The 23354-nt window shown below is 39.8% G+C and overlaps 1 protein-coding gene and 1 long non-coding RNA gene across 25 annotated transcripts in view; one reads left to right on the top strand and one right to left on the bottom strand.

The window, feature by feature from the left end:
- LOC127372058 (uncharacterized) overlaps positions 1 to 23354 on the bottom strand; it is a 205930-nt gene that overhangs the window by 99792 nt on the left and 82784 nt on the right. The window lies entirely within an intron of this gene.
- Positions 1 to 23354, top strand: part of epb41a (erythrocyte membrane protein band 4.1a) — an 88612-nt gene that overhangs the window by 7429 nt on the left and 57829 nt on the right. For 21 of the 24 annotated variants that reach the window (XM_051415302.1, XM_051415312.1, XM_051415317.1 and 18 more), the window contains exon 2: positions 21086 to 21390. In XM_051415302.1, the coding sequence (XP_051271262.1) occupies positions 21086 to 21390 (305 nt within the window). Of the gene's footprint in view, positions 1 to 12907; positions 13088 to 19241; positions 19385 to 21067; positions 21391 to 23354 lie in introns of those variants that run through there. The other 3 variants (XM_051415301.1, XM_051415298.1, XM_051415306.1) reach the window with 3 other exon arrangements.

The following is a 23354-nucleotide window of genomic DNA, read 5'->3' on the forward strand; positions in this document are numbered from 1 at the left end:
AACTCTCAGCATGTTCAGATTCAAGTAACAGTCCTGTAAATCCATTTAAATTTGTGGCAAAACCCAGTTCAGGAAAAGGATCTTAGTCTGGAATTACTATGCCACTACTATAAATTTTCTTTGGTCAGTTTTTTGATCCACAAATTCAGAATGTCTCCGGGGTAGTGGTGAAACCTGAAACCAAGTAAAGATGCCACTGCCTCTGTATTATGAAAACCAGAACCCACAGCATCAACTATATGTCTCAATCTGATAATAAGTCCTCACACAACTTGTGGGTGAGGCCAGACGTCTCCATTCAAAGAAGTTCTGATAAAAAGAAGGCAATGCATCCACTCATACAAGCCTAGAATCCAATAGCAACAGAGATGCATCCAACCCTAAACTGGCTGTATTTTCTTATTACTTTCCAAATTCCTCCATAATACATCATGTCTGCCTGTAAGGTAACTCTGGACGTGTGGGCTTTGACATTTTCTCAGAATTTTGACTTTTTTCCTCAGAATATTAACTTTTTCTAAAATTAACCTAAGATTTTAAATAAATAATTTTCATGCGGTGCTAATTAAAGAAAGTATGTAATGAAATGACTGAGATTATTAGGTTACAGTGTCTATGTGTGTCTCCATCCACTTTGATTCAATCAAAGCAGATTCAGGTTCAGTCACAACAGTAGGGTGGAAGTGAACACTACTGCTGAGGTGTAAATTGGGAAACTGGTATGATGCTGTTATTGAAGCGCAAATGGGCCAGAAAGGTGCTAGAGGCATGGTGATGCTGCTGAATCATGTCTTCACTTGGTCACTTGGGTTATTAACTCTATGTTGGAATTGTCAGTACATATTCTATACTTACTACTAGCGTGACTAAACTCTGCATATAATTACTGCACTTTCCTATTTCCTATTGATCTCATTTGCCTAAAAATAGACCTGATCAAGGTAGAGGTATTAAGATATCAAGTAGCTCTTGGATGCACTAGGGACTATGTAATAGGGCTGTGTATTGGCAAGAATCTGGCAAAACTATACATATTTTAATACAGGCGTTACAGTACATAATAATGTGATACATTACAACAGTGGTTCCCAACCTCGGGTTCGGGACCTCACTAAGGGTTGCCAAAGCTTCTCAGGGGGTTGCGCATCCTTGATTTCAAGGGATGTAAGAAAATGTAAAGAAATATACACTAATTATACACAGTAGGCCTATATGTCAGTATATGGAATTGTTATTTTTAAAGTTTATATTATTTAAGATCTAAACTTTGAAGACCTGAACAAAAGCTATATTCACAGAGCCTTCACTCTCTGATAAACAGCCTTAGATTAGATCATTAGAAAATGAGAAGAAAACACTAAATTTGTCAAAGAAGCCTATTAAGTATGTATGATTGTTAAAAAAATAAAAAATAAATAAAAAACCAAAACATAATACAGACATAATTTTATAAAAAAAAGTTCCTAAAAATGGAAAGGAAAAGGGTTGGGAACCACTGCATTACAATACTTTAAGCAAGATGACATAATGCAATTAAAAATATATTAAAAAATATGTGTATGTTTATACTTTTTTTATGCAACCAGAAGAGTGGGATTTGTATTTATTTATATCACAGTCCCTGTAACATTCAACATCACAGCCCTCAGTTTACATTTATAACACTGCTATCTAGTGGTTTAAACAAAAATTAAAAAAAACATTTTATGTCACTTTATATTTTTCCTCTACTATATTTGAGAGGGAAATATTGCCCACAGAGCACAGCCTCTGTCAGAGTGTCCAGCAGACTGCAGCAGAGAGCAGAGCAGCAGAAATGGATGAACAGGTGGTCTCTGACTCAGCATGGATTATCATCATCAAATGTCTGCATGCTGATCCAGTTTCGGCGTGGAGAATGGAGAGCTGAGTATTTACTCACATCCAATCTTCAGACAAACGTAGAATCAAACACAATCATGATGGAGATTGTACATCTTGGAACAGCTCGCAGAGAAGAGATTGATATCTTCAACAGCTTACTGTGTTTTAGTCTTAATGACAGACACATGTTCATTGTTTTCAAATAGCATCATGCAATACTGTATTGCATGTAGTGCTTTGGTCGCAGTGTTGCAAATGCATGTGCTCAGCGATACATCCAGATGCACAGCCTTAATCAGCATTAGACTGTGACCTAATTCTATACTTCTACTAAAAATATAAAGTAAATACTGTGCATATGGCTTGCCGTTTGGGAAATTAATCTTTGAATACATTGAATGAAACTTTGAATATATTGAATGAACCTTGAATATATGGAATGAATCCTTGAATATATTGAATTCATTCTTGAACATATGGAATGAATCTTTGAATATATGGAATAAAACTTGATTGACACCATCAAGGCACTGCTGCCATCTTGTATTTTGCTGCTGCAAGAAGTGAGAATGAGTCAGTCAGCTCGGAACCTTGTGGCAGCAATACTGAGCAATGAGGACATTATTAACTCATTAGCAAGTGCTTGTACGGGCCAAAATCCTCCCGATAGTACCCGTGCCCAATACCGTTCTCCTGATGAAGAAGTTTGCTCCCTTTTTATCGTGGCAGGCCAGCTACAACAGGCCTCAGGCAAAATCCTGACACATAATGTTCTTTCGGCAGTGTTTTGTTGAACATTATTACTCATAAGCACTATGAATGTCGCGATAATGGAAATATGATCCTCAAGGTGACGCGATAATAGTCTCCAAACTGTTAGTGTCATTTGGAGTACAACCTGTAGCAAAAAAGTTTTCCACTTCAAGAAAGTATTGGAATATTTCAACTGATGCCATTTTGTAAAACCAGCGAATTCAGAAGGCTGTCACTTTGATTAAAAGGATACAACTAGGTTTTGAATTTCATTCAGTATTCTCAATTTTTTATCAGTATATCCAAGCTTCATTCCATATATTAAAGCTTCATTCAAAATATTCAAAGATTCATTCAATATATTCAAGCTTCATTCCATATATTCAAAGATTTATTCAATATATTCAAGGATTCATTCCATATATTCAAGAATTCATTCAATATATTCAAAGATTCATTCCATATATTCAAAGGTTAATTCAATGATTAATTTCCTGAATGACATGCCATATGTCCACTAAAGGGTTTTAGGCTGATAATGACACTGACATTTGAGTTAAAAAAACAAAGCAATATTAACAAAGAAATAATTTCGATAAAGGACCCTTCAGTTTGGTTATTAAAGTTGCAGTATGTAATTTTTCACTATTTCCTGACATTACAGTTTTTCTCGGTTGTTTACACACATTTTCTGAAAGCATGCCTCATACTCCCAGAACTCTACACACAAATCAAAATACACACACACAGCAAAACCCCTCAATTCTCCTGCAAAATTAAACTTTACATTCAAAACAATGTTATTTCTTCTCAAAATGGTATTTTGTTTTCAAATGACACACACAAACCATCATATGAATAGACAGTTTTAAGAACCAGTTGAACACTGATGTGCTCAATGTAAAACACTATGATGAATGGAAAACACTTCTTCTCCATTCATCATAATGACTTAGGCCTTTTTTTTTTGTTCAGTGTTACACTAACTACCAGAGGTGGGTAGAGTAGCCAAAAATTGTACTCAAGTAAAAGTACTGTTACTTCAGAATAATATGACTCAAGTAAAAGTAAAAAACTACTCAAATACTGAGTAACGTCTGATTTATTTTTTAACACAAGTATTCAATCAGACAGACAAAAAATAGCTTAAATTAAAATAATCCAGGTAAATTCAAGTACTTAAAAAATAAAATAATAATAAATAATAAATAAGCACAAGTAACACACATTTCCAAACCTTTATACCTTCTTACCAGGCTCTGCAGGCAGAACTAGAACAAGGCAGCCCATAAACTCTCATAAACTTGAAATTGAATAAACTGTGTGTGTGACAAGACACAGCATAATGTAGCTGCTGTTTCGCACTTTTACTGAGGTAAACATACTTTCAATATTTGAGAAGATTGTTTTTATACTCAGAATACACAAATACACTGTAACAAATATATTTTTTTCCCCCACAAAAACAATGTACACAGTGTACATCCCAACCAACACAAAGTTGCATATACAGTGGTCTACAGGTGGCTGTGGCTCAGAGGCAGAGCGGGTCGTTCCTTAATCAGAAGGTTGTGGGTTCGATCTCCGGCTCCTGGTGCCACATGTCGAAGTATCCTTGAGCAAGATACTGAACCCAAAATTGCTTCCGATGCTGTGCATCGGTGTGTGAATGTTAGTTTCTGTTCGATGGACTTTGCCATCACTGTGAAAGGGTAAATTTTGGCATGTAGTGTAAAAGCGCTTTGAGTGGTCAGAAGACTAGAAAGGCGCTATACAAGTACAGGTCCATTTACATACAAAATAGAAGAATTTATTATGCTGCATCCTCTCTTCTGTTTCGGTCTGGCCACAGCACCTCATCCACATCACAAGCAATGTTTTCCCTGGCCAAGCAGTGGGGGAAATCCAGCCATGAAAAGCATCAATTGCTATATCTCCACATGCGTCTTCCATAGCTTGGAGAAGGGGTATACGCATTTGTGGATTTTGGTCACACACTTTCCATCTCCAGGCAGAAAAAAATTGGAGAATATGGAGGGAGATAAACAACTAAAAAGCGTGGGTTGGCAGTGAACCAGTTACGAACCAGAGCAGCCCGGTGGAAACTTATGTTGTCCCAAATGACAATGTACCTGAGCTGCTCTGGGCCGTCTATCTAATCTGGTGGAATGAGTGTGTTGTGTAGGGTGTCCAGGAATGTGATCAGATGGGCAGTGTTGTAGGGGCCAAGGGTAGGATGGTGATAGATGACGCCGTGGTGGGTAATCGCTGCACACATTGTGATGTTCCCTCCGCGCTGGCCAGGGACTTCAACAATGGCACGCTGGCCAATGATATTCCTTCCCCTCCTTCGTGTTTTTGTGAGGTTGAATCCAACCTCATCAATGAAGATGAGCTGGTGCTCCACTGCAGCCACCTCTAGCTCAAGGACTCTCTGAAACACACATGACAATATCACAAATAGACATGGAGTGGTCACTATTGTCAAGCACAATCATGATTACAATTTGTGTGTACACGGTCCAGTGTTGATAAGCTTACCCTATCAATATTTTGAAATATCTCATTGTTTTCTATTATTAGGGACCGAGCCAGCGACCACTGGAAGGTCCCTATTGTTTTTGGTCCGTTTATTAGGGACCGAGCACTAATGAATGAACGAATGAATGCTGTTAATTTTTTGACTGTACGTTGAAGGGCGTGTCCGTGGCGTGCTGTCAAAGTTGGCCATTTTGAAGTCCGTGGTCTTGTATTTGAACAAACAAACTCCTAGGGAATTTATCAGATCTGCTTCAAAACTGGACAGTACTCTTGAATAATGTTGCTGATTACAAGTTGTGCTATTTATGACTGTACGTTGGATGGCATGTCTGTGGCGTGCCGTCAAAGTCGGCCACTGTGATGCCATTTCCGGCATTTCAGGGCTTCTATTTTAACTAACTCCTACAGATTTTATCATATTGACTTCATATTTGATCTCTGCAATCTAGACACATTGGTGATCATAAGTTAATCAAATATTTACTGCGCATCAAATTGTGTCCGTGGTGTGGGGCTGAATTTCCACCTTTCGCAGTGAAGAGTCTGACTATGAAAGTGTAAGTCATTTGCAGTGTCTGAAACGTGTGACAATGTAGAGTTGTCTCCCTCAGCTTCTGGAGATGAGGGCTTGGGAGTTGGGTGACGTGAACATTTCATGTTGTGGTCCACACGTGTTACGACGGCACGTGACGCAGCCGCAGCATGCCCCGAGTTGCGTGGAGTGCGAGGTCCCGCCCAACGCTGCTTGCAGCTTTAATTTGTATTTGTATTTGCCGTAATGTTATCGCGTTATTTTCTAGGACCATGTTCATGATTTCAGTTTCCTGTTCAGGAGACAGAAGACGTTCCCGACCACCTTGTGTTGGTAATCTTTCAGTTCTGCCATACAAATAGTAAAATACTGTAAATACTGTGTAGGAATACAAAGTAGGAATACATTTCCCAAATACTGTATTTTTACAGTCCTACAGAACAGTCCACAGGCAATAATGTACTGCTGTACTCATTGAGTACTGTATTGATATGCAGTACTGCAATTTTCTAGTGAGAGTAGATTTCTTACCTATTCTCATTTCGGAAAGTCCGGATGATGGATGCCACAGCCACATGGTCAACCAAAGTGGCTCGGATCTCATCAGAGATTACGGTCCTTGGCCTTTGCCTTCCTCGTCCTTGTCATCCCCGTCCTCCTCCTCCTCCTCCTCCTCCTCTTACTCTCATTCCTCTGGCTTTGGCTCTGCCTCTGTTTCCAATGTTGGCATCCATTGCTCCAAAACAGAAGAGCTCACCTGTTGCCCTTTTATGCTAAAGCTCTGATTGCTAATTGTAAAACTGTGTGACAGGTGTTTGGCCATGTGATGAGTCAGTGTGCATAGTAGGGCAATTAACTTTAGGATTTTGAATGATAGTGTGTTCCTTGTGAAAACAAGAAACTTCTTCATGAAAATTGTGCCAAATGCAGAGAATTGTGTCTAGTGTTTTAAAAAAAGTGTGTTTTGGAACTGCAGAGTGTAAAGCAGGAATTGTGCTTGTAATTTAGCAGAATTGGTTCAGGGGGTTGGTGCATGAGTTACATGTTGTGGTCATTGTGTCTCAAGTACCAGTATTTGTGTGTAAACAATTGAGAAAAACTGTAATACAAAAACAGATAATCAGTGAAAAAATTGCCTTTCTAGTCTTCCGACCACTCAAAGCGCTTTTTGAGTGGCCACAATCGCCCTTTTACACACATTCACTCAGCGATGGCAAAGTCCATCGAACAGAAACTAATGCATTCATACACATTCACACACCGCACAGCATTAGGAGCAAATCAGGGTTCAGTATCTTGCTCAAGGATACTTCGACATGTGGTGGGAGGAGCCAGGGATCGAACCCGCTCTTCCTCTGAGCCACAGCTGCCCCTCCATAGAACCCACCATACCCAAAATAAAAAAACCAATCAAAGCCGATAAAGATAGAAAGACACTTTGGGTTGGTGGCTTGAAGATAATTGATTGTAGAGTCTTATTCCCAGCGTTGGTATTTGATGACCTGGGAATGAGACTCAACAATCAACTATCAGCTCTGATTGGTTTTCTTCTTTCAGGTACAGTGGATCCACGCAAATGCTGTTAAGAATGCACTAGGAGGAGCCATAGAAACCTGATTTTTTTTTCATAGATTATCTGCCTATGTATTAATGTCAGGATATAGTAAAACATTTTAGCAAATGTGAAATATTTTCTAAAACTTATCTACTCATCTCAACTTCTCATCTTCATCCGCTTATCCGGGATCGAGTCACGGGGGTAGCAAGTCCAGCAGAGGACCCCAAACTTCCCTTTCCCTGGCCACATCGGCCTGGCTATAAGCTGGCTCCTTTCGACGCAAAGAAGAAGCGGCTCAACTCCGAGTCACTCACGGATGTCAGAGCTTCTCACCCTATCCCTAAGGGAGACGCCGGCCACCCTACTGAGGAAACCCATTTCGGCTGCTTGTACCTGCGATCTGGTTCTTTCGGTCATGACCCATCTCTCATGACCATGGGTGAGGGTAGGAACAAAGATCGACCGGTAGCTCGAGAGCTTCGCCTTTTGGCTCAACTCTCTTTTTGTGACAGCTGTTCAATAAAGGGATCGCAAAACTGCCCCTGCTGCCACAATTCTCTGGCCAATCTCCTGCTCCATTCAACCCTCACTCGTGAACAAAACCCTGAGGTACTTGAACTCCTTCACTTGGGGAAAATTACCTACTGCACTTTTAATTTTACATTTTGGACATCCTTTATGTTATTCGCAACGATTTATATCTTTGTCTGATAAAATAAGGCATCCCATGCCCTAAAAGATCTGTGAGAACGGAAATGTCATTGAATCAATTACTACAACAGGCTAAACTCTTAACCCTAAATGCTTTATGGTAAACCATAAATCCTCTGCATTCATTTTGATTTCTCTCCACAGAAACACATCAGCAAGCTTGAATGTGTGGTGTTGTGACCAGGCTGGTGGCTATTGTTGTGCTGGCACAGAGGTAATTGAGTGGAAGTGGAGGGAGGTAATTAAAGAACACATGCTCAGCTGGAGGCCACAAAGCATAGATGTCAATAGAAGAGAGAGGGACTACTTTGTTCATACATGGGGCAAATGTGATTTACATCACACTCAGGGTGTGAAATCCCACTTGTAGAACAGCAAAGGAGGTGGAATCAACGGTCAGATCAGCCACTCTGGTTTGGAGGAAACGGCCATGACAACATAACTGTGTCTGCTGTGGAAACCTTTAGATTTCTGGGATCCACAATCTCAGAGCTCCTAAAGTGTGCATCCAATATGGACTCCATCATGAAAAAGGCCCAGCAGAGGATGTACTGTGCAAGCTGAGGAAACAATCCCTGTGCAATAATCCTGTAACACTAAAACATTCAGTTATTTCCATTATAGATTATATATTTTTTTTAAATGCACACTGTTTTTAACATACGTGGACATACATATGGAGTATACGTACATCTCACTGTGCACTGACACAGTCAATATAAATACTAAATGCTGTATATACAGTTTACACCGATCTGCCAGGTCCTTGAGCTTAGTGACAAGGGAACTATGGTCTTAAACAGTTACAATAAACAGCATCTTAAATAGATCCCTGTCTTGTCCAGGTGAGATAGGGTGGTGTGGAGGATGTGTGCCATGGCATCCTCTGTTGATCGGTTGGGACAGAAGACAGACTGTAGGGATCCAGTGTGTTGGGCAGTGAGGAGCAGATGTATCCTTGACTAGCTGTTAAAAGAATTTCATTACTACTAGGTGAGTTCCAATGGGCTGTAGACATTTGGACCGGTTGTTCCGGTTTTCTTGGTCTTGATGGTGGACTTGAAGCACGTGGGTATGACAGACGGAGCCAGGGACAGGCTAAATATCAAGAGTAATTAAGTGAGTCATGAATACTTTTACTGTTAACAACATAGAATGAAGGAGCCCCTTTTTCAATGGATTCATTACTGAATCCTACAGGATTCTAAAAGGGCTCTCCTATAGAGACAATCTGACTTATGTTTCTGAATGTAGCTATTATTTGTCCATTATTGGCTGGTGATATTCTTGAAGTATTTCTATACTTGCTCAGTCACTCAGTCCCATGTTGTCCTTGGGCTAATAATTATGCAGGATTTGTACTTGACCAAAGACATCAACTCATAGAACATACAACTAACAAAAAGAATATATACATTTGCCACTGGATGTCGCATGGAGCACCAGCATGTCAGACTAAAGCAATGGGACAGAAATAAAATAAAACTCACCAAAACAGTCTGTCAGTTTTTCCACTGTTCTAGCAATCACCACTGTTGGTTTGGTCGAAATAAACCCTTAAAGTTAGATGCAAAAATACTTTCAGTGGCTTTCAGTGGCTGTAACATAAACCATGACATGCTCAGATTGTTACTTTATGTATCTGATAAAATAATGGAAAAGATCCTTACAGACCTTTTGTTTAACCAGGATGCAAACGACAGAGAGAGGCTGTGATAGTAACACAGGCCGAGGGAGTGTGATGTCATTCTCTGCTCAGGATGCCATCATCCTGTCTGTCTTTACATAGCAAATACTTGCTTTCTGCTATATTAATGTTTTAAATCTCACATATATAAATTGAAAAATGCTAGATGCCTGGTTTTTAATTGTATACACAATACATCTGCCTTACATATTTGGTAACTTCAGGATCTGCAATAGAATTATAGACACATTTCTGTGGGTTTTAACTTTGTCACGTTGCTTCAGTCCAATTGCTTTAATCTTTTCCTTGCTCCTCTCTACACCAGATATCATTATATGATGTTTGGTATATAAACTGGTGGTACACTCCACGCTGGTGGAGGGAATGGGTGTTGGTGTTGGATTGTGGTGTTCTCTCTGCTCCTCTCTGGGGAGCCGCTCTGCTCCGTGCTGCCACTTCACCTCAGCAGACAGTAGACAGTCTGGCTCAGCACCTGCTTCTTGAACTGGGGGGAAGGGGAGGCTGCTAGTGATAGTGAAAGAGGGAGGGGGCTGCGAGGGCAAAGGGTGGCCTTTTGTATAGTGATGGGGGAAGGAGTGTCTGTATGAATGTGTGAGGAGATCTGACTGTACAGACTGCTTATACAGGGAGCATTGTGCTGAACAGACAGCTCCCCAGACAAAAGTGGCTTAGATATGCCAATTATAACCATGCTGCTGTATCTGTGGAGACCTAGTTCATATGTCTCACTACTGATGTGCTACTTGGCTGGTAGTTTCTTTTGTGCTGACTGAGTGTGCATGTTGCTGCTGATTTAAAAAAAAACTAACACTGTGGGAAACGGAAGTCTGGTTTAATGCTGATGGTTCTTTTATTGAGTAATTCCATTTTTTTAGACTTTTCTCAGGAAATATGGTGGAAACGTCTGGTCGAGTAAAATAATGTTTTTAAGTTTCATGTATATTTTGATCAATGATAATTGGAAAGGGCCTTTACAAACCACTCGCATCCACCCATCCAACGGATTTTCATGTCAGGTGCCACCATGTTATTTATTACAAAAATGGAACTTTTAACTTGCCTGATATTATTTTGCTTATACTATGATCATGTGCCATATCAATTAGAAAATAAAAGTTGTTAATTTACTAACATAAAACATTTTGTCTAATTTTTCTGTCTTAAAACAAGACTTTACAGAACTTTTGAAGCAAAAACATAATCTTCAAAAAACTAATTCTACCTATTAGAAATGAAAAGTTTAATTCATAGGGAATAAAACACACCATTGCTCAGTTTTATAGCCTTAGGAGTTTTGTCTGGCCAATATCTGAACATGGTTAGTGTTCGGAAACTAGAAATTTCACAGTGGCCACTGCACAGGCTTGTAGGCTATCAGTTTTAACATGGCTAAAATTGTTTCAAAAGTATTCTATTTCCTCCTTGTATCATAATTTGGACATCAAAATTGACATGAATATCAAACAACAAAATAAAATAAAAGTCTAAGCTAACCCTTGTTGCCCTCTTTAACCAAGATTTATATGACCTAAGAATTGAAAACTGCAGACAAATGCCTGCAACAGAGTCATCTGAATTATCTAGGTAATAGAAATTAACACATTTTCAGTGGCAAACAAAGTGTAGTTTTTAGGGGGAGTTATGTCAGTTGAAACTATGCCTTGATGATCATCGGTGTATCCATCCATCAGTACTTTTGTGCAGTGTCTTCAGCTATAGCGGCCATTGAGCACAGGTTCTGGTCTCAATACAGGTAGCACCAAACTGTGACAAATACTTCAGGAATAGCACAGTTTCTGCACCCCTTAAAACCACAAACTGCTGTTTTCTGTGCTGTTTGTATACACATTCAACAAACACGATATATTGTGTTAATTAGGAGCTTTAGATTTGGCAGTTTTTTAAAAACTTTTTTTAAACAGAGTGTTTAAGTGTTTCCACCTGTTTCCAGTCTTTATGCTAAGCTAGGCTGACTACATCCTGACTCCATCTCTGCAGCCTACATCTCATCTCATCCTCCCCAGCTCCTTACTATAAACACTGCTTTTTGTTATTCATTATATCGAGGTTCTGAGTGATACCAGATAGGATCACAGAACCTTGTTTCACATGCATACAGACTGTAGCCCCATTCCTGTCTATTATGTAACAAATAGTGTCCAAATGTGTGGGATTGTATCTGCAATCCTATCAGTGCACTACACTGGCTGCTATTAAATTTAATTAATTAAATAATTCAAATGACTTACTTATGGCCTAAACATTCCTCCTCTTTCACAAATACATTGTTTCCAATCGCTGAGTGAAAATGGATGTATTGATTTTTATGGCACATGGACCCTTAGTTACTGATGGTAGAGCTCTGCCACGAACAGCAGCTCTGAGAGCTGTGATTGGAGCAGGCTGCTCTCTGCACTGCTCCTATTGACTGCTTCCAGGACTACACTTGCCTCATTACATACAAAGCTCCACCTTCCTGTACAAAGGAGGGGGAGGCAAATGGTTGTATAAGGGTGTAAAATCCCTGTGTGCTGTCTTACAGGTTGGATGTTTCAACTAATCTGTTCAGCCTGGCTATTTTGTTTCCTTTAAAGCTGTAATTGTATTTTGGCATTAAAAATGTCAAAGTGCACTCTTAATTAGCGCTAGTAATGGCATTTGCAAGAATCCGCTAAATGAAAACAACCAAATCAGAGCAGAAAACGATATAAGATGGATTGGGAAGTGTGGACCAGGAGTACCCCTTTTCCACCAAATTAGCATTGGTTATTAAACCGGTTCCGTTCAGGATTCAACAACATTCTCCTTATTAGTAATAAAGCTGCCTCCTGAGTGAACTGCCCATACTTCAATAGGGTCTGCTTACGTCATAATGGTGGTACTTGGAGGCCTGATATTTTGTTGAGTTGGTATGCGGTGTAAATAAATTGAGAAACACTGATGTAATGGAATACATTTTAAGATGAACCATGATAGGCAGCCACATAATAACAACAAATAAAATAACAAAAAAATAAAATAATTTTTTCTTGTTTTCTTTCCTGTAGATGTAATATTACATTTGCAAATCATAATTTTTTCATCATTGATTGTATTTTAACACCATAAGGTCGAGCCTTAAAGTTAATTCTGGGTCTTGGAAACAGTAGTTTAATTAAAAAAATAATATTTTAAAAATACGGCTAAAAGGAAAGATCATGCATATTGCGTCTCTTCTGGCTGCCTGTCAGACAATATTGAGGGTACAAAGGCACCATTTTACCGTTTGCTCCTGGTAGTAGGCTATCTAAACACATTGTTAAAAGCCGCTTGATAACGCTTATGAATTACCACTTTGTTCATCTGGTGCTTGTGAGGAATAGTGGCCGGTGAGCTTTAACACAGGATCTTTTCTTCTGCTGCATGATCTGAGCGAAGCAGGGTGAGTGATTTTACACCACACTGTGAGTTGATGAGAGAGAATTTGTTGACATTTTTGGGGGGTTTTTATGCATTTCAGCGCCATTTGCAGACAGGTATACCTACCGCCCCTTTTATTGTTCCCACTTTCAAACGCATTGCTTTAATTATGAAACAAACGCCGCAAGAAAAACAGCAATTATTCGAATATTGTGAAATATGGAGTATACGTTCATCTTATATTAATGACTGATAATAATACGATGGTGTAATGATAAGAGCATCAGGAGACGATATGTAAACAACCACACTTTTTGTATTTTTGTTGTAGAATTGAAATGTGTTGAAACGATACGTTGTAGCTGTTTTTGTAAGTGATTCGTGTATTAGTCATAATCACCATCGCGCTTTCATAATGCCTATAGCGGTTGTAATCAGTCTCCATGTTATCCAACACTGATACAGTGGGAGCAATCGTTAGTCGGTGTCATCTGTTCAAGTAGACTATAGAATCATCATGTAGACTGCTGATTGTGTACAATCAGCAGGATCACTGAAGATCCTGGGCTGATAATCTTTAAATGCATCTGGGATAATGTTTTGATATTGCAATACAGATACGTGCTTTATTAATAATACATAATAATAAAGGATTATTAATGTTATTGGACTGTGTAAAGCAGTGGCAGACTCAGGCTTTCTGAGGGGCAAGGGGTGAAAAACCAAAAAGGGCACCAGCATGCGGAAAGATTGTGATGCATTTATGGTGAAACCCTGGTTATTAAGATTACATTTTTAAATTATGTGACTCAGATTTAATGTCCAGATGGAATGAAAAATGCATTTTTTCATATTTCTCACCTATTTAACAATGTATGCCAAAGAATAAAAAAAAACAATTTCTTTGTATTTTTATATGGAAATCCAACCCTTTTGTATATTTTATATTTATAAAATATATTTCATTTATACTTTCATAAACTTTCAGCTTTTAGGGACAGAGCTTTATTAATAGATTTATTAATGAGCTAGCTAGCAACAGTATGATTTTCTGCTGGAGAAAAAGCCCTCCCCAACCCTAACCCTTTTCTTTTGTATTTTATTATTTTTTTAAAACAATTGTACACACTTAATAGGCTCATTTATTATTTCTTGACATTGTTTTCTTCTCAGTAGCTCCTTGGTTGTTTTAACTGCGTACTGCGTAGAGTGAAAGCTCTGTGAATATACCTTGTTAACGTGTTCACATCTTCACTGTGCCCGTATCTTAAAATTATCATATATAATAATCTAAACTTTAATCACAATATAATTTAGTTTAACTCTTGTGCCCTGCTCAAATTTACTACCCTCTGGACACCTTTGTGGCAAAAATGTACAAGCACAAAAAAACTGCTATTAAATCATACATCAATATTTTTTTTCTGCTTTTTCCCCCATAAATCTCTTAAACAAATTCAAACTTGCCAAAATTATCAAACATTAAGTAATTTTCAATATTTAAAATGCCAATTTAATTATTAATTATATTTTCTCATGTTTTTGACTGTGTTTTTTAGCTTCCAGACAGCCACTTAAGGCTTAAAACTATCTTCTGTTAGGTCATTTAAAGCAACATTATGGTAAATGGTAAATGGACCTGTACTTGTGTAGCGCCTTTCTAGTCTTCCGACCACTCAAAGCGCTTTTACACTACATGCCTCAGTGATGGCAAAGCCCATCGAACAACTAATGCATTCATACACATTTACACGGCAATGCACAGCATCGGGGGCAATTGGGGTCAAGTATCTTGCTCAAGGATACTTCGACACGTGGCGGGACGACCCGGGGATCAAACCAACAACCTTCCGATTAATGGAAGTCTGCCTCTGAGCCACATGATTTCTATCTTTAAAATAACAGCTTAAAAATATTTTTTCACTCAACACTGAGTTTTAACTGAGTAAATGGCGCCAGGTTGGGGTGCCTAATGCTTTATTGCAATGAGTCACACACCACCAACTATGTCACTGATTTTGGTGAAACTGGATCATATTTTATGGGGAAAATTTCTCCCTGATTTCATATTTACTACAGTGGTATTGTGGTCTTAAATGGGGTGGGGGTGCCAAATCGCAACAAATGCCAAGGCTTACATAATGTTGCTTTAAAGACTATACTATTTATTTTTACTGTTTGTGGGGATACTGTGCAGATGTTTTTGAATAGGCATTAGTACAAGCAACACAATCTCTAAATTAGATATTAGATATATCTGTGACTCTTAATATACCTCAGTACATCTGCAGCTTTGAGTTAAACGCCTTTGTTGCATTTGTTTTAGTTGTATTTGCAGTGGCAGATCTGGAGAAATCTAAATTCACATTCACGGGGGGCGCATCCAGCTTCCTCTGGCCTCTACAGCAGCCTTTAATCCCACACAGGGCCCGATTAATTTTAAAGCCGCTTTTAGTCCTTAAGCTTACTTTCAGCACTCTGACACAAGCTACCATGCCGTCAGAAATACAGATATGCTTAATGCTATGTTTTTAGTATGTATATTTTTACATTTTTATTTTTTTTATTTTATAACTTTTGAACCAAACTGTACTGAGTGTAAATCTAAGAATCTATTTGAAATATTAAAGCTGGTTAGCTTACATCAAATAAGTCATATTATTACTTAACTTTAACCCCAGAAAATCAGGTTGAGGGTTTGGTCGGATTTGTCGTGCACAATGTTGAATGTAAAATCATTCCCATCACCTGAGCTTCAGAGCATTGGCTGTCTGAATGCTGACCAAAGAAGAAGAACTAGAAATGGCAGAAACTTAACATTGCATCGTGTGTTCTGATATTTGCACAGCTGGGTATGATGATGTGGGCATATTTTGAAATAAAAACATTATTCTGCCTAGACAGTCCCTTCCATATATTTTGATATATGAGAAAAATATGATTAAGTCACCGTTAAAGGTCATGGAATGACGCAAAGTTCCCAATTACTATACAGTATTACAGTATAAAGTATTTTTTTTAGTCTGCAAATCTGATATTTTCATGTGAAAGATGATCACATTATAAGCCAGAAAAGGCCCTGAAACACTAGTCTTAAGTCTTTTTTACACTAGAGGCTTTTCAGTCGCATTTTTCAGTTGTTATTTTTGGGTTACTGACTGCACAGTAGTGATTGGGGTTAGCACCGTGGTCCCACCCAGCTGACTCACTTGCGAGCAGGGCTCAGCTGTCAATCACGATGTGATTCGATGCTAACATGGAGGCAGTGGGCAGTTCAGCCTATTTGATGAAGTGAATGTACTTGCATGATTCTTGCAATTTTTGGTGGTGTTTCTACAAGATAAGTGCACTCAAACCTATTATAATTTGCTTTAGATAGTGTGTGTAAGCCAAATAAATATAATGTAATGTAATGAAGCATCTGCCCAAATAATTGTCATTGAACTAGCACTTTTCTGATGCTTTACTTGTTGACAGCATTCCTACCGGCATCCATTTTTCATGCAGTCTAGCAGAATAGTTTAACACATCCTCCACTGCCTTCATGACATAGAAATATAATAGTCATAATCCTTAACCAGTTTTATGTTAGACTAGTTGTACATGCAAATGTAATTGATTGTAACCCAAGAATCAGAATACAAATGTGACATTTCCACACAATCCAAACAGCTCATTTTTTTAATCAGCTCCCCCTCTCATTACTGCTATCTTTGCACATGCCACCACTGCTTTGTGTGCCAGCACATACCACTCTACCACATCGGTGTGGAACTACAGGCGTCTCTTGTTACAAATAGGAAAACCGAGCTAGCCAAAATAACATGACAAGATATATATATGACATTAAAGCTGCAGTAGGTAACTTTTATAAAAATAAGTTATTGTAATTTTTTCACGAGACAGATAATATGTGAAAAAATCCAAAACCAAAATCACCCACTGACTGAGGGCTAGATTCAAAATCACACCGAAAATTTTAAAAAAATTTAATCACAGGCTGATCCAACTTGCGTGAATTTAATCATGGCAACTCATAATGTGACTCGTAGTGTGTATGGCTCCCACGTGCCTTTATGCACTTCCGAGGGGCAGTCAATGGCATCAATACCTTTGTCATCCAGGAACTGCCTACACACTCTGGCCACATGAGGCCAGGGCATTGTCCTGCACCAGGAGGAACCCAGGGCCCACTGCAAGGTCTGACAATGGCTCTGAGGATTTCATCCCAGTACCTAACAGCAGTTAGGGTACTTGTAGGTAGGGATGCACTGATCCACACTTTTTCACTTCCGATCCGATCCCGATACCTGAATTTGGATATCGGCTGATACCGATACTATTCCGATACCAGAGCTGTATTTGCTTTTATATTGTTATTATCATTATTGTTGATTTTATATGAGGCTGAAATAAACTCCTCTCAACAGGCAAGTATGATATGTACGTATGTATGCATGTATGTCCCAAAAGGCAACTTGAGGTGAGTAAAAGGTCAGAAAAGGAAGTCAGAAAAACAGGAAAAATTCCTTTCTGAAAACAAATATGCAACTGTAAGGGTTTCAAATTTTTTGTCATGTCAATATTTATTAAATTCCCAAATTTATTCATCAAATATTTGAGTCTTGAAATATAAGAAAAGTGAAATAAGTGTAAACATCTTACACACACACTATCAATAAAACAGTGTGCATCTGAACACCACAAATCAAGTACACTGGCTCTTGTAGCATCAGCAAATCAAGGTTTTAAAATGTAAATTATCTGAAATATAAGAAAAGTGCAATAACTGTAAACATCTAACACACGCGCACACACGCACACACACATGCACACACACATGCACACACACACACACACACACACGGTAATCCCTTTAGCTTTCACGTTGTCTGCCTGGAGTTTACCTTGTTTTTGGAATGACTCCAGAAGTGATTCCTGACAGCTCGCCTAAAAAATCCTTGTGCTGTTTCGTGTGGTGCTTTTTTTAAATGTATGATTGCGTTCGTAGTGTTGTACGACGCGAGGGAGCTTCCGCGTCTCTGAATTACGGCTTTGCAAACATTGCATTTTGCTGTCTTGCTCTGCAGTGTTTCTAGTGTAAAGAATTTCCACACAGCGGACATGTTGGCTAGCCACAATGCTGCTCAATGCTATCCTGCTAGCTAGCTGCAAACTGCGGAATGGATTTCCTGAGCGGGGGCGTGTCTCGTAACTCTGTGTCTCATTGAGCCGCGCCTCCGTTCAGGAAATCCATTCCACAGTTTGCAGCCAGCTAGCAGACTGGCTGGCAGGAATCACCTGTGGAGTCATTTCAGCAGACAACGTTAAAGCGCAGACATGGCTCATGGATATCGGAAATCTGTGCAGGTTGGATCGGGAAATTCCGATACGTGAATTACGCTGGTATCGGTCCCGATACTGGATCGGATCGGCCCCATCCCTACTTGTAGGGTACTAGTCTGGCAGTGCTCCTCCTGTTTGTCCTCACACACAAAAAAGCAGATACCGGTCCTGCTGCTGGGTTGATGCCCTTCTACAGCCCAGTCCAGCTCTCCCTGTGTAATGACCTGTCTCCTGGTATCTCCTCCATGCTCTTGACACTATGCTGGGGAGACACAAATTTTCTTGCGACAGCACGTATGGATGTGTCATCCTGGCGGAGGTGGACTACCTGTGCAACCGAAATGGGCTGCGGGTACTCATGCTAACAGTAGTGACAAGGACATTAGCAAAACGTAAAACTAGAGAAGAATCAGTCAGGAAGGATAAGGAGAGAGCAATTGTCTGTGGCCACCACCTGCAAAACCATTCCCTTTTTGGGGGTTGTCTTGCTGTTACCTCTCCAGCGCACCTGATGTCACTTTCACTTATGCTTCCTATCTGGATAGATCAATATCCCTGAAGTTTAATTGACTTGGTGTTATACCGTGATGATTAGGACACCAGCTCTAACAGCTACATGAAAAAGTGATCAACTCTCTCTGCCTGTAGGTTTTATTTTAAAACAGCTCATTGTTGCACAGATTTTCACACATTGTTGTCTCTATTTTCTTTAATTTTCTTCATGGTTGTTTCCACAGCAACATGTCTGAGGGACTGTGGTGTTTCAGCTGCCAGCTGATACAGCTTGTACAGCCACCCACCTTCACTGCTGTAAATGAAGTGGCTGTGTGCAGGCAGAATGTAAATTTAAGCAGACAGCTTTCATATGGCAACACTAACCACAAGCCGAGTGTTGGTATAAGGGGATGATGGAAAATTGAGAAAGTGATCATGACAGGAGGACTATGATGATGATGCATGTTCTTTCATATGGGTGAGCATTCCAGTGGTCCCTGAAGTGTTGTCATTAGCACTGAGTAAAAGTGAGAGAGTATTTTTTTTTTTTTTTATGCACATATGGGGGAGAGAGAGTGGGTGACATGCAGCAGTGGGCCTGGGTAAGGACTCAGCCTTGACATGTCGGACATGCTCATGCAGGTCTACCTGGGGTGCCCCTGATAGTATCTTAAAAAGTGTGGTAATGGAGACATTAATGAGAGACCCAGTGTAAAATAACCAATCCTACAGCCCAGAGTGTTATTGAATTCTGGACATTGTTTAGAGATAGTTTGATTTGGCTGTGGTGATTGTAGAAGTCTGTTTCCATGTGCCTCCACTGTGTGCATTGCTTCTGTTCCTTAACTTCACAGCTTCACCGTGCAGAATGACGTGTGTAGAGTTTTACACTAGAAGGCTGTTTTCACATTCATCTGCTGAGAAAGCAAAGTTTCTCTGCTCACCTTAAAAATCAGTTCAATATTTGTGTGTATGAGCAAGACTCAAAAATAGTTTGGAAGCCGATCATGGTCCAGTATGCAGCCTAGAACCTGCACAAAACTTAATTTGGGCCTTAAAGCTGCCAGCCTTAATGCTGCAGCTTTATATCTTTATATCTTTCCTGTATAGTTTAGATCTTTCTATCTTTATCTTTATTTATTTATATTTTAAAAAGTACTTGTGATTTTTATGCACCAACGCACCAAGGCAAATTCCTTGTACGTGTAAAAACTCACTTGGCAATAAACCCAATTCTGATTCTGATAATAATAACTTTTTTGTCAGATTTGCGGAAATTTTCACTGTGTCCTGACAGTATTACATGAGATGCATAATCTATGAAAATCACATTAACGGTCTCATGTACTACTGTCAGGATATAGTGAAGGTTTCAGCAATTACGACAAAAACATGTTTTGAACAAAATGACCTGCTGCAACTTTTAAGTTTATTCTTTACCATGGAAATAGTCGTTTTGAAAAAATCATTACTTAAGGTTCACTTATAAGCTTTTTCCAGAACTTTTAATCGTATTCCACTGTGTCCATAAGGCTGCTGCCTTCTTCCATGAATTGGCTCAGTTGTCATCGGTCCCCCCCATTTAGCCTACAACCATGTAACCACATAATCAAAGTTCCATACTTGCTTGCTTAGTTAGTAATTTCTTGATACATGAGTGAATTCCATTTGACGATTTGAAATGTAGTTAAAAGTGGACATAAGTTCAGTCATAGTGACTGGCATCCATGTGTTGATTGTTCTTAAAGAAGTCCCAAAAAGTTTTGTAACTTAGGACAAAAGCATGTGTTGACTGTAATGTAATGCCCTTGAGTCTTTGATCAAGTAAACTGGCTGTTGTTTGTGTGCTTATTGTATTTATTAGTGTAGCTCTAAAAGTAAAGGTGTCCGTTTAATTGTCATGATTAGCATTACTCAGGCTATATGAAAGTATAATCCGTTCTGTGGCTCTGGAGGGACCTCGTAGTTAGGGCAGCAAAGAATTTCCCCTGCGGTGATTTGTGTGCAGTATTATCACCATTTTTATTGTTTTTGCAAATTACTTTGTTATGGGTAGGATAATATTTAATCTCAGAACTTGCTTGTACTAATCAACTGCACTCTCCCTCTGTTCAAAAAGTTCCTGTTTTTTTTAACTTGATTTCGACCTTTATCTCCACAGCTGTTGCCATGACAACAGACGAGGCGGAGAGCCACCAGAAGAAGCCGAGGCAGCAGGAGGAAGCCGGCCAGGACACCAGGCCGCCCTCACCGGAAGAGGAGCAGCTCCGGCCTCGCAACCGCAACTCTGCCAGTCGTGGCCTCTCCCGTCTATTCTCCTCATTCCTGAATAGGCGCTCCCAGTGTGAGAGCGAGGTGGGAGAGAAGGAGGACAAGGAAGAAGAAGAAGAAGCTAAAGCCCCCATCGCTGACCCTGAACCTGAACTGAGGACAGAGGGAGAGGTCGCCCTGGACCAGCACTCAGTGAGCAGTGCTGAGGCTCAGGTTAGCATGCTGTGTATTTGGGTCTAAGTACATCTAAAGCACTTTGAATATGTAGCATATTTCATGTCTTAGGTTATTCTGAAGTTGTTGAAGTAATGTCTCTTTTATGTTATGTTCCTCATGGTTTCGTTAAGACAAGAGAGAGCTAGAGCTGAGTTAAAAATGTGTCACCTGGTGAGACGGTATGGTGAAACCTATGCAGATGACGAGGAGTGTGTGGATGCTAATGGAGCCAAAACCTAGCTACAACTCGGCAAGGTTATCACAGCAGACACAATGTTTTTTGTTTGTGTCTATTGGGAAAAAAAGACAGACAGACAGACAGAGGTGCATAGCAACAACAGTAGCCACAACTACACTAATAGTAGTGACTGATGATGATGATGACGACGACGACAACAACGATGGGGGACAACGAGCAGCGACCACAGCAACAATAATAACAATAACAATAATAATAATAATTAAAGCTGCAAGCAGCGATGAACGGGATCTCGCAACTGGCGCGCGTCGGGGCGTGCTGCGGCAGCGTCACGTGCCGTCGGGGTGTGCTGCGGCCACGTCACGTGCCGTCGTAACAAGCGTGGACCACAACATGAAAATGTCACGTAAATCAGCTCAAAATTTCAGGGCGGGACTCTTATCAGACATGTTAAGTTTCGTTGCAGTCGGATCATGTATGCAGAAGTTATGACGAATCCCTCTTTTTATGGCGAAGGATCGAAATTGCACGACACGGGACGCCACGCCACATGCACGATGTTTGACGGAATAGCCTGAATAGCTCAACTTTTAATACTGAATGTGTTTAGATGGCTGTGTCCAAATCTGAAGTCGGTCCGATAAATGCCCTAGGAGGAGTTCGTTCAAATACAACGTGTGTAAATCACCAAAAAAGGCCACAAAATCCAAAATGGCTGACTTCCTGTTGGGTTTGAGGTATGGGTCCTTGTGACTTTTCTGCTTCTTTTATCATGATACACATGCGTACCAATTTTCGTACATGTGGGCCTTACGTGTCTTGGGGGCTGATTCTGGGGGGCGTGGCTTAGCCGTTTGGCGGCGCCCGTGCACGGGGACAATGTCATATCGGTATTTTCGCTACGTTTGAATTTTGTGCAAATTTTCATGACTTTTTGAGCATGTTGCGGGGGTCAAATATGCGGTCAAACAGGCACCAAATAATAATACTAATAATAATTTTAACAGGAACAATAGGGTCTTGCACTTGTCAGTGCTCGATCCCTAATAATATTTTAGTAATATTAGCAAGAGTCAAGCAGGACCATTGCAGGAGGCTCCACCAGGATCCGTGAGAACCTGTGAGATGGGAAAGCACAAGAACTCCGGGGAAGCAGCAGCATCATAACTAAGGGATAGTTCAGGACTCACCTTAGCCAGCCCTAACTATAAGTTTTATCAAAGAGGAACGTCTTAAGCCTACTCTTAAATGTGGAGGGGGTGTCTGCCTCCCGAACCACAACTGGAAGCTGGTTCCACAGGAGAGGAGCTTGGTAACTGAAGGCTCTTGCTCCTGTTCTACTTTAGAGACTATAGGAACCACAAGTAGTCCTGTATTCAGAGAACGGAGTGTTCTAGCGGGGTAATAGGATACTATGAGCTCTTTAAGATATGAAGGGGCCTGACCATGAAGAGCTTTATAGGTGAGGAGGAGGATTTTAAATTCTATTCTACATTTTACAGGGAGCCAGTGCAGAGAAGCTAGTACAGGAGAGATGTGATCTCTTTTTCTAGTTCCTGTCAGTACTTGTGCTGCAGCGTTCTGGATTAATTGGAGCATCTTAATGGACTTATTGGGGTAACCTGATAATAAGGAATTGCAGTAATCCAGCCTAGAAGTAACAAATGCATGGATTAGTTTTTCTGCATCCTTTGAGGTTTTTAAATGCAAACACTGCAGTAACCACTGAGGAAAAGATGGAGAAGATTAACAAAAGCTACAA

This window comes from Dicentrarchus labrax, unplaced genomic scaffold (assembly GCF_905237075.1).
Source record: "Dicentrarchus labrax unplaced genomic scaffold, dlabrax2021, whole genome shotgun sequence".
Classification (NCBI taxonomy): domain Eukaryota; kingdom Metazoa; phylum Chordata; class Actinopteri; family Moronidae; genus Dicentrarchus; species Dicentrarchus labrax.